At 38.0% G+C, this 16,074-nt stretch overlaps 2 protein-coding genes across 4 annotated transcripts; one reads left to right on the top strand and one right to left on the bottom strand.

Annotated features, from left to right (window-relative positions):
* The first annotated feature begins 4,391 nt into the window (after positions 1–4,391).
* On the top strand, positions 4,392–14,898 carry LOC107805475 (1-phosphatidylinositol-3-phosphate 5-kinase FAB1B). Of its 3 annotated transcripts, none has more exons than XM_075251216.1 (13): positions 4,392–4,522; positions 4,684–4,794; positions 4,903–5,734; positions 6,621–7,355; positions 7,903–8,056; positions 8,141–8,485; positions 8,600–9,418; positions 9,524–9,858; positions 10,103–10,226; positions 10,306–10,449; positions 10,960–12,477; positions 13,004–13,270; positions 14,138–14,898. In XM_075251216.1, the coding sequence occupies exons 3-13, from the start codon at positions 5,166–5,168 to the stop codon at positions 14,453–14,455; spliced, it is 5,328 nt and encodes a 1,775-aa protein (XP_075107317.1). In that variant the 5' UTR covers positions 4,392–4,522; positions 4,684–4,794; positions 4,903–5,165; the 3' UTR covers positions 14,456–14,898. The 3 variants fall into 3 exon arrangements, with proteins under 3 accessions (XP_075107317.1, XP_016485015.2, XP_075107316.1); XM_016629529.2 differs by having other exon boundaries at positions 10,957–12,477; XM_075251215.1 differs by lacking the exon at positions 4,392–4,522 and having other exon boundaries at positions 4,616–5,734.
* A 242-nt stretch (positions 14,899–15,140) lies between these two features.
* LOC107805476 (uncharacterized) lies at positions 15,141–16,074 on the bottom strand. The gene is made up of 3 exons (XM_016629531.2): positions 15,766–16,074; positions 15,449–15,573; positions 15,141–15,355 (listed from the first exon to the last, which is right to left on the bottom strand). The coding sequence occupies exons 1-3, from the start codon at positions 15,943–15,945 to the stop codon at positions 15,286–15,288; spliced, it is 375 nt and encodes a 124-aa protein (XP_016485017.1). The 5' UTR covers positions 15,946–16,074; the 3' UTR covers positions 15,141–15,285.

Here is a 16,074-nt window from a genome sequence, read left to right as displayed (position 1 = left end):
GAAATTCATCAAATGGATGTTAAGACGGCCTTCTTAAATGGAGAGTTGGAGGAAGAAATTTACATGGAACAACCTGAAGGGTTTGTGGTTCCAGGTAAAGAAAAGAAGGTATGTAGACTTGTTAAGTCTCTTTACGGACTAAAACAAGCACCCAAACAATGGCATGCGAAATTTGAACAAACAATGTTGTCAAATGGTTTTAAGATAAATGAATGTGATAAATGCGTGTACATTAAAAATGTTCCAAATCACATAGTCATTGTTTGCCTATATGTGGATGATATGTTGATAATGAGTAATGACATTGCCAACATAAATGCTACTAAGCGTATGCTCAATAGCAAGTTTGATATGAAAGACTTGGGAGTTGCTGATTTAATTCTGGGAATTAAGATCAATAAGACTCCTCAAGGTCTGGCATTGTCACAATCTCATTATATTAAGACAGTACTTGAAAAATTCAAGCACTTGGGCTTTAAAGTTGCAAAGACTCCAATTGACGTGAATCTTGCATTAGCAAAGAACAAAGGCCAAAGCATATCACAATTGGATTATGCTCGTGTATTGGGATGCTTAATGTATATCATGAATTGTACACGACCAGACATAGCTTGTGCTATAAGTAAACTGAGTCGATATACGAGCAATCCAGGCCAATCTCATTGGATGGCAATGAAACGAGTTTTGGGATATTTAGAACATACCCAGAACTTTGAATTGCACTACAGTAATTTCCCTGCGGTGATTGAGGGATACTGTGATGCAAATTGGATCACCGGTTCAACTGATTCTAAGTCCACGAGTGGATATGTATTCACTATTGGTGGAGGAGCGGTATCTTGGAAGTCGTCCAAACAAACATGTATTGCCCGCTGTACAATGGAGGCTGAATTCATAGCCTTAGATAAAGCCGGTGAAGAAGCTGAATGGCTCCGGAATTTCTTGGAAGACATTCCATTTTGGCCCAAACCGTTGGCACCAATATGCATACATTGTGATAGTCAAGCGGCAATTGGAAGGGCTGGGAGCGTCATGTATAACGGTAAATCTCGTCATATACGACGAAGACATAAAACCGTTAGGCAATTACTCTCTAGAGGAATTATCACAATTGACTATGTAAAGTCAAGTGATAATGTGTCGGATCCACTTACAAAAGGCCTAACTAGAGAGGTAGTTGAGAAATCATCAAGGGGAATGGGGCTATGGCCGAGAACAAGTCATTGTGGCGGTAACTCTACCTAGAAGACTGGAGATCCCAAGATCTAGGTTCAAAGAGATCAAACAAAGTCATTAATGACGGTTCAACATTGTCAAATAAAATTTTAGTCCATTCTCGTGATGAGACAATGTTCAGTACCAAGGATAAAGCATTAAGGCTTTTTAATGATTTCTAAATTTGATACGGGGTATATCAAATAGTGTATCTACAGGATGACACGTTTAGGAATCACCTATTTAAGTGTGAAGTGTGAGCCGCTTCAAGGAGAACTTTGTAAGGCCAGTTCTCTACGCACTTATGAAACCAGGCGGTGTTCATGGCTGAAACGAACACAACAATGAGAACCAAAGACGGTTAAGGGTTGATTGTGTGACTTATGGTTGTCTAGGTATACACCAAAGATCGACGGTTCAAAGATATCAAATCTACCGATTGACCGAGTATATCCGACATAAGTTTACTACGGAAAGTTCAAAGGGAAACCTACTTATCCAGATGCAATTAATCCTTGCTTGTAAATCACACAGTTTTTCATGCATACTTCCGTGATATAGCCATTCCCCATTCATGTGGGGGATTGTTGAGGTTTTATTTTTAAGATGTAATATTCTTAAAATGAGGGTGAATGAGAAATGGAGGGAAAATAAAATTTTGAGTAAAATTTTAAGTTTCCCCCTCTTAACAATGAGACATTGTCCCATATTGGAAGTGGTTTTGGTGGGTATATATATAATTGCTCTTCTTGTAGCTCTTAAAGAGTTAAGAAGAAAGCAAGCCTCGCGCCGTCGTCGTCGTCGCTCGCTCGGCTCGGCTCGGCTTCGGCTACGGCTACGGCTTCGGCTTCGGCTTCGGATTTGGATTTGGATTTGGATTTGGTCAAATGATCGATTGATTGATTAATTTTTTGGACCAAATTTATTTGTTAATAGTAAATATTAACGTAAGATTATCCGTATTTGTAACGGATATTTTCCAATCCGTGTATTGATAATTTGGCAGCCGGATAATGGTCTTCCCACCATGAAGTGCTTGCTCCACAAACATGTAATGCTTGCTCCACCATGAAGGGTGGACGTTTGGTCTTGCACTCCTTCTTGGCTGCTATATATATGAGCAGCAAATATTGAAGAAAGATACTCAACTCAACATACAATTCGCTCAACAAATTGGCTATACATTGCACTCCTTCCTCTCAGAACTTCCATACGTTTTTCTGAGTATATACTCCTTCGTTCTGCATTGTTTTTAATTTCAAACAAAGCAACTGTAAGTGTGATTTGCTACCGAACTTTGTGTTCGCCGAAACACTGGGGTTTGAAGTACCGCTACACCAGTATGTTATTCGTTCTATCCTGGGAGGAAATAATCCATTATCTTGGGTACTAGGAGGGGATTAAATTCCTTAAGGAAACACTGTGAATTCAGTGGGCTCGAATTTATTATTATTGTTTCATTACGTTAACTTATATTTTGCAGAATTAATATTTACAAATACAGCAATATTGACCGGGAATAACAAATTCTTCAGTCGTCAATGCACACGATCTTCAGGCATAATTAAATTGATAGAATTTATATTTTTATATTGTCATTAAAACTAAATACTAGATTAATTACCCCCCCCCTCCCCCCATATTTTAAAAACCTTTCTATGATCTTAATCTCATAAAGGCCTTCCCACAAAATCAAATCTAAATTTGCAATTGTAAGTAGTAAATTTGTATTTGGTGTTCACACCAAACTAATAAATGTATGACACTTATTTGAACATGAACTTATATAACTTAGTTATGGTTAATTAATATAATTTGTATTATTAAATTGTTTAACTGTAATAAAATAATATAATTTGATGTTAATATCGGGTATGAATAAATATCTACCGTAAATTATTAGCAATAGAGTGTTATAGTATGCATGCAGCTGTACAACTATGCATGACAACTGAATTGCTCGGAGAAAATGACACTGTATAACCGCTCTCAAAATATTAACCGTATATATATATATATATATATATATATATATATATATATATATATATATATATATATATATATATAAATTATATATTTTTTCGGCTACCAAATATAAATAGTTTATGGCACGGGCTAAAGTGATAATATTCCAAATGCTTGTGCGTTGAGTAATCGAGTAAACAAGCAAAATGATACGCGGTTAACAGAATGAGGTGGAACGAGGATACATTAATTGGCAATTGCTCCAAAAAAAAAGTGAATGTCATACAATTAGAAAAAATAATAGAAACTCACACAATTAAAAGATACTGTAGTATTATAGATAGTCGCAGTATTGCGCTGCTGATATTAGTTTTGCGTCTGCCAAAGTAGGAAATTAGTTAACTAAACTACACACTAATATTTGGTTTACTTTCTCTTTTTTAGTCATAAAATAAAGTCAACTTTGATTCGGTTTGACATACACCGTCACATTCTATGTAATTGCTAGCACGCATAACTCGGTGCATTTTCAATTTTACTTTTAGAAAAAAGTTATTTATTTCCTGTTTATTTTTGTAAAAGATTTAATAGAGGAGGTGGAGAGACTCAACTAAATAAACAACTAAAATTTATAATATTTCGAATTATAATTATTTGTCCACCATTATGCTCGCATGGAAGATTTACACCACACTTATATATACATAATATATGTTTATATATACTTTTTTTCCCTTGATCGTAATTAATATTACATAATTTTATTTTATTAAATTATTTAATCATGATAAATTAATATAACTTTGATAATAAGTTTTTACCTTGCTGCTACTAGCGGGTTAATTTGTTTTGTGGCTTTTAAAAAAAATGTTTTTAGTTTTATAAAGTTTATTTTTGCACATAAAAAAATTGTATTTTACACATAACATATCTAAAAAAATTATTTTATTAATTTTAAAATTATAAAGGCACGTGAGTACAGAAGAGAAAAAAAAAAGGAAAAGGAAGATTCTTCAGTGAAGTTTGACTTTTTCAGCCCAAAAGGTTATTTTTCCAGTGTCTTTTTTCTTTTCCGAAAAAGATTTCTACCACTTGCAGAGGGAAAAGCCAAAAAGGGGAAAAAGAAAAAAAAAAAAAGAAGAAGATTTGACTGACGTAATATAATCATTTTTTTTTATCGTTGCCAACTTGGATAATAAGCTTGTCTGCGCGTCACATACAACCCCCCAAATTACATAAACACAGCGCAGTGAATTGAAGTTAGTTCCGTTCCGTTCTCTGTAATTTTTGTCTTCATCTGCTGATCTGTTTTTGCTGATTGATTGATTGGCGTAAAAAGGTAAACTCATGGCGGCTCTATTATCTTCAAGTCCTTTTCATCCCAGTTAACTCAATTCTGTAATTTTCTTAATAATGTTTTTTTATTATATAACGTGATGGCGCTAATTAATGAGATGTATTTTGTTGTACAAGCATAATTATTTTATTCATGTGTTTCAGGGGAGAATTGTTTAATCGCGGAGAGACAAAAAATGGGGTTTCTTATCGATTGGCGTTTTTATGGATTCCGCGTTGGAGTGATTTGACGACAGTTGGTTTTTATCGAGAATAGTGTGTTCTTCTCCTCCTCATATATTATCTGTGGTACAGTAAAAGGTTTGCTTATCTAAATATTTTGGATTCCTAATTTGGAATTTTTGTATGGAGACTCATTTTCAGGTTTTATTAAATCGGATAACTCCCGATTTAGGGTTTCTGTTGCATGTTAATGGGCTGTTGATGTAATTCGAATTATCCTGCTATTGATTGTTGAGAGATCAAGGATTTTCCTTTAATCAGTGAAGATCTTGTGTGGTCAACTTGTTAAGGGATTTTGGATCAGAGTCAAAATTTTAAGGGATATTTGGGATCAGGAATTGGATATGAGCTTTGTTAGGGACTGAGATTATAGAAATGAGAGGCGCAGAAGGTCTGTTTTGTCGATGGATAGGACATTCCTTGATCTGGTAGGGTTGCTGAAATCGTGGATCCCTCAGCGGGAGTCTTCTGCTAACGTGTCGAGGGATTTTTGGATGCCCGACCACAGCTGTAGGGTGTGTTATGAGTGTGATTCTTTGTTCACATTGTTTAACCGTAGGCATCACTGTCGACTTTGTGGACGTGTTTTCTGTGCCAAGTGCACATCTAACTCCGTTCCTGCACCATCCCGTGAGCCAAGGTCAGTACAAGAGGAGTGTGAAAAGGTCAGGGTCTGTCATTTCTGCTTCAAGCAATGGGAGCAAGGTTTTAATCATGCTATTCGCAACCTGGATTCCAGTACTTTCCTTTCCGCAACTAGTTTTATCAGCATCAAATCTAGTGGAACTGGTGACAGTAGTAGCATTACCATTACTTCAGTGCCACACTCTTCTGTGCTTAGTCCACGCCAAGCAGCAGTAATGGAATCTTCTTTGGAGAGGCTAAGTGTTGCTACAGAAAAAGGGAGCAGTGATCCTGCTGATACAGGGGTCCGAGATCTGTCTACAAACCAATTTTCATTTTGCACAATAAGGTTCTTCTCTCACATCTTTACTGACTTGTCACATTTGGAAGTTGCATTATTTGTTATTTCTTTGTTTTCAAATGTATATGGGTAGATTGCCCTAACGGTGTAGGCATCTTTTTGAGTGCTAGATAGTGAATCAGGTAGGTTGGCCCTATTAGCGATATTTGTGATCACCCTCAAGCTTGGTCCTCTCTGTCGGACTTGGTTCTGTGATTTTCCTCGATGCCAAAAGTTACATTAATTAAACCCATAATTGAAACTTTTTCCCTTCTAAAGTAATGGAAAAGAAAAGTAGAAATACCATGCACTTTAGGCGGAAAATCTCCAACAACTAACGGCAGAAGCGTTTTTGTGAAAAAGCTACATGCTGAAGTTTGTTTCCTGATCAAGGGCCTTATGGAGGCATATATTTGTCATTGCAATCCCTTGGTTTACCAAGCAGCAACTAGTCAGAGGAAATCTGATGTATGCTTAAATGCAACTTGCAAGATATTTATCCAGTGATAGTACCTGACCAATCTCCAATGACCCTAATAAAGAACTGGCCGAATAGCGAAGTAAAGGAGAATTAGTCTGTTTTCACTTCCACGGTTATTCTTTCGTTCCTCGAATTGTCTGAGCTCATGAGTCCAGACCTGAAATAGGAAACTCAGCTCCACTTTTCTAGTGATTTGACTACTGTTGGGTTTGATTGAGAATAATGCTTTTCCCTCATAGTGTCTGCGGTATAAAAGGTTTGCTTTTCTAAAACCAATTCCAGCTCCACTTGTCTAATTGAGAATGTTTTGATTTTTAAAGTTTGATTTGCTCTATTTGACTGCCCTTCTTGCTACTTGTGGTCGTACAAGTATTTCACTTCAGTTAACTGCTTCTTGTTATATTCTGGAATCAGGAGTGATGATGAAGATGATGAGTATGGTGTTTACCAGTTAAATTCCCAAGGAAAGTTTTATCCTCAGACTAATGACTACTATGGTCATGTTCACTATGATGACATTGATACGGACTATGGATCACGTAAAGTTCATCCTAATGGGGAAGCTGTTGATGAAAAAAGTGTGAACAGCTTGTCCTTGCAGAACAATTTTGATTCCCAAGCTTCTGAAGAAGTGCCGCAGATAGTAAAACAGGATATTAGTGATGAATGTGAAACTTCATCATCCCTATATGCTGCGCAAGATGTTAATCCGGAACCTGTAGATTTTGAAAGCAGTGGAATTCTGTGGCTCCCACCTGAACCAGAAGACGAAGAAGATGAACGGGACGGACTGTTGTTTGATGATGATGATGATGATGGAGACACTGCAGGAGAGTGGGGATATTTGCATACATCAAGCAGTTTTGGAAGTGGTGAGTATAGAGGTAGGGACAGATCGACTGAAGGGCAAAAGAAAGCAGTCAAGAATGTTGTTGATGGCCACTTCAGGGCTTTAGTATCCCAGCTTATGCAGGTTGAAAAACTTGCCATTGGTGAGGAAGATGACAAAGAGAGTTGGTTGGAGATTATTACATCCCTATCATGGGAAGCTGCCACACATTTGAAGCCAGATACAAGCAAAGGTGGGGGAATGGACCCTGGGGGATATGTAAAGGTGAAGTGTGTTGCATCTGGGCGTCGTAGTAACAGGTGAACAAGTAAAGTTTTTCATTTTGGTCCACCATGTTTCTCAGCTCTTTGTTCAATTCTTGCCTCTTATATTACATTGAAGCTAACATTAGCAGCAACACAATGTCTGAAACTGGAGAGTAGGAGCTTTTTTTTGGGGTCATGTATCTGCATGCACAGTCTCTCAGTATCTGTCTGTTTCCCCTTCTCTCTGTTCCCCCCGGCCCTCCCTCACTCCCTCTCTGTGTGGGAGGCATTTGTGTCTCCGTATGTTTCTTTTTATCTTGTGAGATACTTTTGCTTTTCCTCATTAAAACTTTCAATTGTTTGCCCTCAACCAATATTTGATGAACCGGTTGTAGCATTACAATGAGTAAAGAAGCTGTCAAACTCAAAATCGATTTGGTTTTTTCCTATGATTAACTTGTCTTATGGCAGCTTTTGCTTGCTTGCGGCAATGTTCTTGCTTCTTCTTCTTGTGTTATGTCTGCGCTTCTTCACTTCATTTTGTTGTTGCATACATTTTTAGACATATCTTCTCTCAACTGACCACATTTCCCTTAAATAGTGCTGTGGTGAAAGGGGTTGTCTGCAAGAAAAATGTGGCTCATCGACGAATGACATCAAAAATAGAGAAGCCCCGCATATTAATCCTTGAAGGCGCTCTTGAGTACCAGCGCGTCTCCAACCTCTTATCAAGTTTCGATACATTGTTGCAGCAGGTTTTGAAGATTTTGCCTTTTCTTCCAAGACTTGTACAGAATAGTGTTAAGCTCTTGTGCTTATAGATATTTATTGCTATTCAGGAAATGGATCATCTGAAGATGGCTGTTGCTAAAATTGATGCACACAATCCAGATGTCCTTCTGGTGGAAAAATCTGTTTCTCGCTATGCACAAGAGTACCTCTTGGAAAAAGACATATCACTTGTCCTAAATATCAAAAAGCCAGTTCTGGAGCGTATAGCTCGCTGCACTGGTGGTCAAATAGTTCCTTCAATAGACCAACTTTCATCTCAAAAGTTAGGATACTGTGACATGTTTCACGTTGAGAAGTTTCTAGAAGAACATGGTACAGCTGGAGAGAGTGGAAAGAAACTGGTAAAGACGCTGATGTACTTTGAAGGCTGTCCAAAGCCACTGGGATGCACCGTAAGTTTCTTATAATTTACAAGAACAATAAGAACATAGGTAGAAGTATATATTGACTTGCTATGATCTAAACAGTTACGTGAAATCTACTTTTTTAAAATGACCATGTCTCAGGTATTACTCCGTGGTGCAAATGGGGATGAGTTGAAGAAAGTGAAACGTGTGGTTCAATATTCTATTTTTGCTGCTTATCATTTGGCTTTAGAAACATCCTTTCTTGCTGATGAAGGAGCCTCTCTTCCTGAACTTCCTTTGAATTCTCCGATAACAGTTGCACTGCCAGATAAACCATCAACGTTCGACAGATCCATCTCAACTATTCCTGGTTTTACGATTCCTGCCAGTGAAAAAACTCAAGGGCCGCTATCTGGTAGTGAGCCACAAAGGTCAAAGAGTGTTCCGGCAACAGACCTGGTCAAGGCTGCCAGCATTTGTGCTCAGAAAATGTGTGCCTCAGAGTTTCCAGGCTTTTGTACCACTAAAAGCACACTTTCTTCCTTATGCAATCCCTTTCTTTATAGTGAGTCTCACAGAAGTATTATGGATATGATGGAGTGTTCTCGGGCAAAGGCATCAGTAGTCAACGATGTCCAAGATACCCAAGGATACAAGTTACTTTCTACTGGTTTTGGTCCTTCACAGGAAGTTGAACAAGACTTTTTGTCACAGAATGTTCAAAATGATTTCAATGCTATGGATGTGAACCAAAGTGGTTCGCAACTAGATGGGAAAAATGTTCCTGATGAACTGAATTCATCAAAGGAAGAGTTTCCGCCGTCTCCATCTGACAATCAAAGCATTTTAGTTTCCTTGTCATCCCGGTGTGTTTGGAAGGGAACTGTCTGTGAAAGGTCTCATCTCTTTCGGATTAAATACTATGGGAACTTTGATAAGCCGTTGGGTCGTTTTCTACGAGACCATTTGTTTGATCACGTAATTTCTCCCCCTCCCTTTCCTTATGTTAGTAACATTACTGATATGCTTAAGGTGACTGAAAGGATCTTCACTAATTTTTTTCTCTTCAATATGTATTCTCAGAGTTACAGGTGCCGTTCATGTGAGATGCCTTCAGAAGCTCATGTTCAGTGTTATACTCACCGACAGGGTACTCTAACTATTTCTGTTAAAAAGCTGATGGAAATTCTTTTGCCTGGTGAAAAGGAAGGAAAAATATGGATGTGGCACAGGTGCCTTAGATGTCCACGGGATAATAAGGGCTTTCCTCCAGCAACTCGAAGAGTAGTGATGTCTGATGCTGCTTGGGGCTTGTCCTTCGGGAAGTTTCTAGAACTTAGTTTTTCAAACCATGCAGCTGCAAGTAGGGTGGCAAGCTGTGGTCATTCATTACATAGAGATTGTCTTCGCTTTTACGGGTATGGTCTTACTCTCTTGGTAGTATGAAGCACTTCACATCAGGAGTGTTGCAATCATCTGCTCTCCTTCTGGGTCATGCATAATATTCAATATGTTGGCATGATTTTCTGGTGTTAATAGTGAAATCATGTTTGACCAAGCTATGATGATAATAAATATGTATTCAGTGGGATCTGACAGGAAAACATTAATGTCTTTAGTAGTTGAGTATGTTTTGCAATATTCATGTTGGAACTTTTGCAGCTTTGGGAAGATGGTTGCTTGCTTTCGCTATGCATCCATTGATGTTCACTCAGTATACCTTCCTCCCTCAAAACTGGATTTCTACTATGAGAATCAGGAATGGATACGACAAGAAGTTAATGAGGTGCGAAGAATGTGGCTTTGGATTTTTAGTAGCTGCTATCTGATCTCATCCTGTACTGACTTAATGGTTTAATAAGCAGGTCATTGGCCGAGCTGAACTTTTGTTTTCTGATGTTCTGAATGCAATTCGGGTTTTGGTGGAGAAAAGATCTGGGAGACAACTTAACAGACGTCAGATTGCTGATTTGGAAGGGATGTTGCAGAAGGAGAAAGAAGAATTTGAGGTATGGATCAGTCAATTGGACTTGTGAATAGTGTTCGGTGATCACTAATTGACCACTGTGTAGCCTACGTGGTCCTGCAGACATTATTAATTTATTCTCTCTCCCTACCTCCACCTCTCTGTGTTTGTTGGATGTTTACTACTAGAAATTGCACTTGAGTCTTCCACTTGTTTTCTCTTTAGTTGAGCTATCAGTGACCTCTCTGACAAATAGGACTCTTTAGAATTGCCTGTGTCGGTTTGGTTGCGGGTTTATAACCTTGTCGTGCTTGTGGAAGACAAACTGTAGTGAAATTGTCTTCTCTGCTGTCGATTTGTCTACTAACACTGGTTTGACGCATCAAATAATGTATTGCTTGCAGTTGTTGTTAAACATTTGCATGATTGTTGAACTTAATATGTGTATCATGATCTTAATGACCGGTAAATTAACAGTTAAACTGAAATTCTCATGGGGCTTAGTATCGATGTTATTTAAAAGATATTTCTAATTTGTTTTTAATATTAGCAGGAATCCCTCCAGAGAGTTCTTATTAAGGAAGTGAAAAAGGGGCAGTCTGTTGATATTTTGGAGATTAATAGATTGAGAAGACAGCTTCTTTTTCAATCTTATGTTTGGGACCATCGTCTAGTATATGCAGCCAGTTTGGATGAAAAGACTCATTGGATTAATGGAGATGTCGCCTCTTCGGAACCTGAGAAACCGTTGGTTTGTAATGATAAGTTCAGTGATCTAGATAATCCTGCTGATTCAAGCAAATATCCTAATAACTCTGATTCTGCAAATTTCGAGGCTGGTGGAAAGGCGGATGAAGGAAAAAGTGTTAGCCAAAACAGTCATGTGGATTCTGATCATCAAGAATCGGTGGTTGGTTTTGATGCTAATTGTGCAATAGAAAAACCACCTGGTCTTCCTGTTGCAACAAAAAGTTTCTGCGTAACACATCCTGCAGAATCCATATTACAGGGGCGTAGAGCACTATCCGATGGGCATTTCCCGAACATGGAGAGTTTGTCAGATACTCTTGAGGCAGCCTGGACTGGTGAAACAACTTCCGCTGTCGGAATGCTGAAGGGTGGTATGGCGGATACTTTGACAACTGGAGTGGCAGAAAAAGTAAATACTGAAGACCATGGGGATGAAGAGAGTGGAACTAAGATGTCTCAATCTCCTCCTCTATTATCCTCTAAAGGCTCTGAAAATATGGAAGACTCTGGGAGCTGGTTAGGTATGCCTTTTATTAGCTTCTATAGGACACTGAACAAAAGCTTTTTACCAAGTGCTCAGAAATTGGATCCACTTGTTGGATATAATCCAGTATACGTTTCTTCATTTCGAGAGTCAGATGCCCGAAGTGGTGCAAGATTGCTTCTGCCAGTTGGGGTTAATGATACTGTTATACCAGTGTATGATGATGAGCCCACTAGTATTATATCTTATGCACTAGTGTCACATGATTATCATGCTCAACTATCTGATGAGCTTGAGAAATCTAAGGATGCTACTTTGGACTCAAACTTTGCAATTCAGTCACTGGAATCCGGTAATATGCAGTCCCCTCAATCAATTGACGAAATGGTTTTAGAATCCTACAGAAGTCTTGGATCTGTGGATGAGAGTATCTTGTCCTTGTCCGTCAGTCGCAGCTCTTTGGATTTGGATCCACTCTCATACGGAAAGACACTGCATGCTAGAGTTTCTTTTGCAGATGATGGATTGGTAGGGAAAGTGAAGTACACAGTGACTTGTTATTATGCAAAGCGCTTTGAAGCCTTGAGGAGGATATGTTGTCCATCGGAGATGGAGTTCATAAGATCTCTTAGCCGCTGTAAGAAGTGGGGAGCCCAAGGAGGCAAGAGCAACGTTTTCTTTGCTAAAACTTTAGATGAACGATTTATTATCAAGCAAGTGACTAAGACAGAGCTGGAATCTTTTATGAAATTTGCTCCTGAATATTTTAAATATCTTTCTGAATCAATTAGCTCAGGGAGTCCAACTTGCTTGGCAAAAGTTGTGGGGATCTATCAGGTATTTATTATTAGTTGACTACTTCAGCTTCCCAAATTTGTGATTAAGATTTATAAAGCTCTTTGTGACAAAACTTGCAATACTAACAATGACCTGATTGCTTTGAATCTAGGTTTCTTTTTACTATTATTATTATTTGGATAAAATAAGTAGTGAATTTAGAATTTATTCGTGAGGCAAAGATGAGTTTTTCTTTGGGTAAATAGGGTAGATAATATGGATTCCTGATTTATGGGGTGTGAGATTAGTATTTACTTTCTTTATCATCTACTAACTCTAAAGGTAGATGAAATGGGGTAGATAATATGGATGCCTGATTAAAAACATGGCCTTTTTGGTGAATGGACCATAAAGCATGGATTGCATATTTGCTGCTGCAGGGAACAATCTTTGATTTGCAAATGGTTACTAAAATAACAAGTTCTTCATTGTTCCTCTGCTATTTTGGCTAGTCACAGGATTGCTATTGTGGAATTTATTTTCTTATCAGGCCATTTAGTGTATTTATTTCTTTGTTTGTGTGAAGGTGTCGTCAAAGCATCTTAAAGGAGGAAAGGAATCTAAAATGGATGTGCTTGTTATGGAGAACCTTCTATTTGGGAGGAACTTGACGAGGCTTTATGACCTGAAAGGTTCTGCGAGGTCTCGTTACAATCCCGACTCCAGTGGAAGCAACAAAGTCTTGCTGGATCAGAACTTGATTGAAGCAATGCCAACTTCACCTATTTTTGTGGGAAACAAAGCAAAAAGACTTTTGGAGCGAGCTGTCTGGAATGACACTGCTTTTCTTGCCGTAAGTTTGTGATGTTCTATGCTTAGATACAATGAATTTACTGTCAACTACTATGCACCAATTGTGGTTGGATCATGTAACAGTTACCTATCTGTCATGGTCCGTCAAAAGTTTCATATTGCAGTTGATTGAAGCATTTCCAACCAGTGAGATTCTAATATCAATTCAGAACAAGTAGTTTTTATACGGCACTAGGATTTGGTGTGGGAGGAAGAGGGAGGGGGAAAAAGCACCTTCCTTAACCTTAAGGAGTTGATCTGTGATTGGTGGGTTTTTTATCTTGTGTGGGGGGGTGGGTGTTGAGCCTGAACCAACCTTATCATTCCCTCCTCCCCATATCCGACACCCGAAACTAAATAAATAAATAAGATTATGACGGGAATAAAGAGGTTATTTGGGGTTCAGTGTCCCTCCTCCAAACTCTTCTATTACGCATAAAGATTAAGTTGGGGATGTTATTTTGACCTCTGCTTTCCCTCCAAATAAGGATTCAGATGTCTGCCTTTCACAAAGGCCTTCATCTTCGTCCCACCTAAGGCTCAGTTATGGTGTGAAGAAAAATCAGTCCTGCAAAAACAATATCCTCGGAAGCAAATCAGTCCTGCAAAAAGAAAGTGCAGAACTTGAAGGAAAGTGCTAATTCTCCTTCCCTTTCAAATAAAGACATACAATAAAGTTTACTACTTTCCTATTTTGCTTTGATTTTCTCCAGAAATATATATACTTTTTTGACATCCAAATGAAGACCATTATGCTATTATATATGTTACCATTCTTATAAGCAGCATACAAGTTTACTTTCTAGCAAATTCTTCCTGTGGTCAGGATTAGTGAGGTTTGGACTAACTGAGTTAATTATCTTTGCAGTCAGTTGATGTGATGGATTACTCACTATTGGTCGGGGTTGATGAAGAGAAGCATGAGCTTGTTCTTGGGATTATTGACTTCATGAGACAATATACGTGGGATAAGCACCTGGAGACATGGGTTAAGGCCTCTGGGATCCTTGGTGGACCCAAAAATGAGTCGCCCACTATAATCTCACCTAAGCAGTACAAAAAGAGGTTTCGCAAGGCCATGACCACCTACTTTCTCATGGTCCCAGATCAATGGTCACCACCGTCTATCATTCCCAGTAAATCACAGACTGATTTATGTGAAGAAGAGAACATGCAAGGTGGATGATCTGCCGGGTGATTTTGTAAAATCTGTTTGTATATTGAGCACATAATTGGGTTTCTTGCATTGGGATCCCAGCTTCATACATCTCCCATATTTTCGATTCCCATTCTTTTGGAACGCAGTTCCAGTTGCATTCTCCCTAAAGTGGGAGAACACATGATTTCTTGTCAGAGCACTTTGGAAGAGGCTTGTATTTCAGTGAAAGTCTCTGTTGCATAGAATTTAGGTGGCCCTCCGTGGAAATATTTTTGTAAATCTTTTTCTTTTCATTAAAATTTTCTTTGGGTGTAAAATCCAAGGTATACATGAGTTCCGAAGGATCATTGGCAATATTATACAATGCATGATTTTGGAGCAGTTTAGCTGGTGTAGTTTCAAGTGTATCGCGATTCTTTCCTCTCTGTAATTTTTGTATTGTGATTTTGAAAAGTGAATCTTTTTACCTATCTTCCCGTTGGTTTGATCTCCATTTTGACTGTATATTCTTTGAATAGAAAACACAATTAGTGGCATTAACCTTTTAGAAGCTGGACTTCAATTTCTTCAATTGTAGCGCCATTACATATCTCATACTTAAATTCGTAACTGAGGCTTGTAAATCTGGAGTCTTACCCAACTCAGTTTATTTATTCTGTTTAGTAACTAGCGAGTTGAAAAACCAAAGAGAAATTGAAACAAAAACAATGGGTTGAAATGGGAAAATTAATTCTCATTCGGACTTGTTTACACCATACTATTAAAACAACTGAACCTGAAACAAACTTTTTTGTGTTATTGTCAGAAGTATGAAACTGCTGATATAGGATGAGAATGAGTTGAGAATTCACAAGAATCTAATTGAACTCAGCAGAATCAGCTACATGAAGCCAACATATTTGAAGGAGCTCTATGATTTCTTCATCTCTGCATATTTTACACAAGCACGAGTCATAATAAATAACTTATACTATATCCTTTCATTACTACACGTAAAATATTATTATTATAGTTACGTACCTTGAATTAGAAGAAAACCTTGGCAATTGCTGGCAATAACGAGGACCTTCATCATATCCTTCACAAGTGATCTCTCCATTCGCGTCTCTGTAACAAACTATGCCCGTTGACCGATCTTCAAATACCTATCAAAGGGAATTAATTAGTAAAATCGTTAACTCCATCGTCTGGTATGACTTGGAGCCAGCTAGGTGGACTCAAGGGGTTCACTCGAATCCACTTCTTCAAAACTTATAAAATATTTTTTTTTTTTTTTTTTTTTGCATATATAGAATTCCCTCGTTAGAATTTCGCCTACAAAGGATGAGAAGGAAAACCTTAAGCTTTTTGTTGGAAGATGATCGGATCTGAAGATGACTACTGGTATCTCTAGCTAATTTGATTGAAGGATTGTGATTGCTTGAACGCACCAACACTCTTTGTGAAGGCCTTTCCTTTTTTGTTGAAGATGATTTCCAAACTAGGAAAGGAACCAAAGGAAAGTGTCTCACAGCCATTAATCTTGATGACAAACAAACAAACAAACAAACAAAAATAATGGAGGAAGGAAGAGAAGATAAATTATAAATGAAATGCTGTTAGAGAAGTACTGGCCATGTTGTATTAGTACTATTAATAAAATAATA

This window comes from Nicotiana tabacum, chromosome 4 (assembly GCF_000715075.1).
Source record: "Nicotiana tabacum cultivar K326 chromosome 4, ASM71507v2, whole genome shotgun sequence".
Lineage (NCBI taxonomy): Eukaryota > Viridiplantae > Streptophyta > Magnoliopsida > Solanales > Solanaceae > Nicotiana > Nicotiana tabacum.
This window is presented reverse-complemented; position numbering and strand designations above follow the sequence as displayed.

Coding starts and splice junctions, on each gene's coding strand:
- LOC107805475 (XM_016629529.2), top strand. CDS start 5,166: ATGGATAGGACATTCCTTGATCTGGTAGGGTTGCTGAAATCGTGGATC. Junction 5,735..6,620: donor TTTTCATTTTGCACAATAAG/GTTCTTCTCTCA, acceptor TTCTGGAATCAG/GAGTGATGATGAAGATGATG. Junction 9,859..10,102: donor GATTGTCTTCGCTTTTACGG/GTATGGTCTTAC, acceptor GAACTTTTGCAG/CTTTGGGAAGATGGTTGCTT.
- LOC107805476 (XM_016629531.2), bottom strand. CDS start 15,945: ATGGCTGTGAGACACTTTCCTTTGGTTCCTTTCCTAGTTTGGAAATCA. Junction 15,574..15,765: donor CTTCCAACAAAAAGCTTAAG/GTTTTCCTTCTC, acceptor TCCCTTTGATAG/GTATTTGAAGATCGGTCAAC. Junction 15,356..15,448: donor AGGTTTTCTTCTAATTCAAG/GTACGTAACTAT, acceptor TAAAATATGCAG/AGATGAAGAAATCATAGAGC.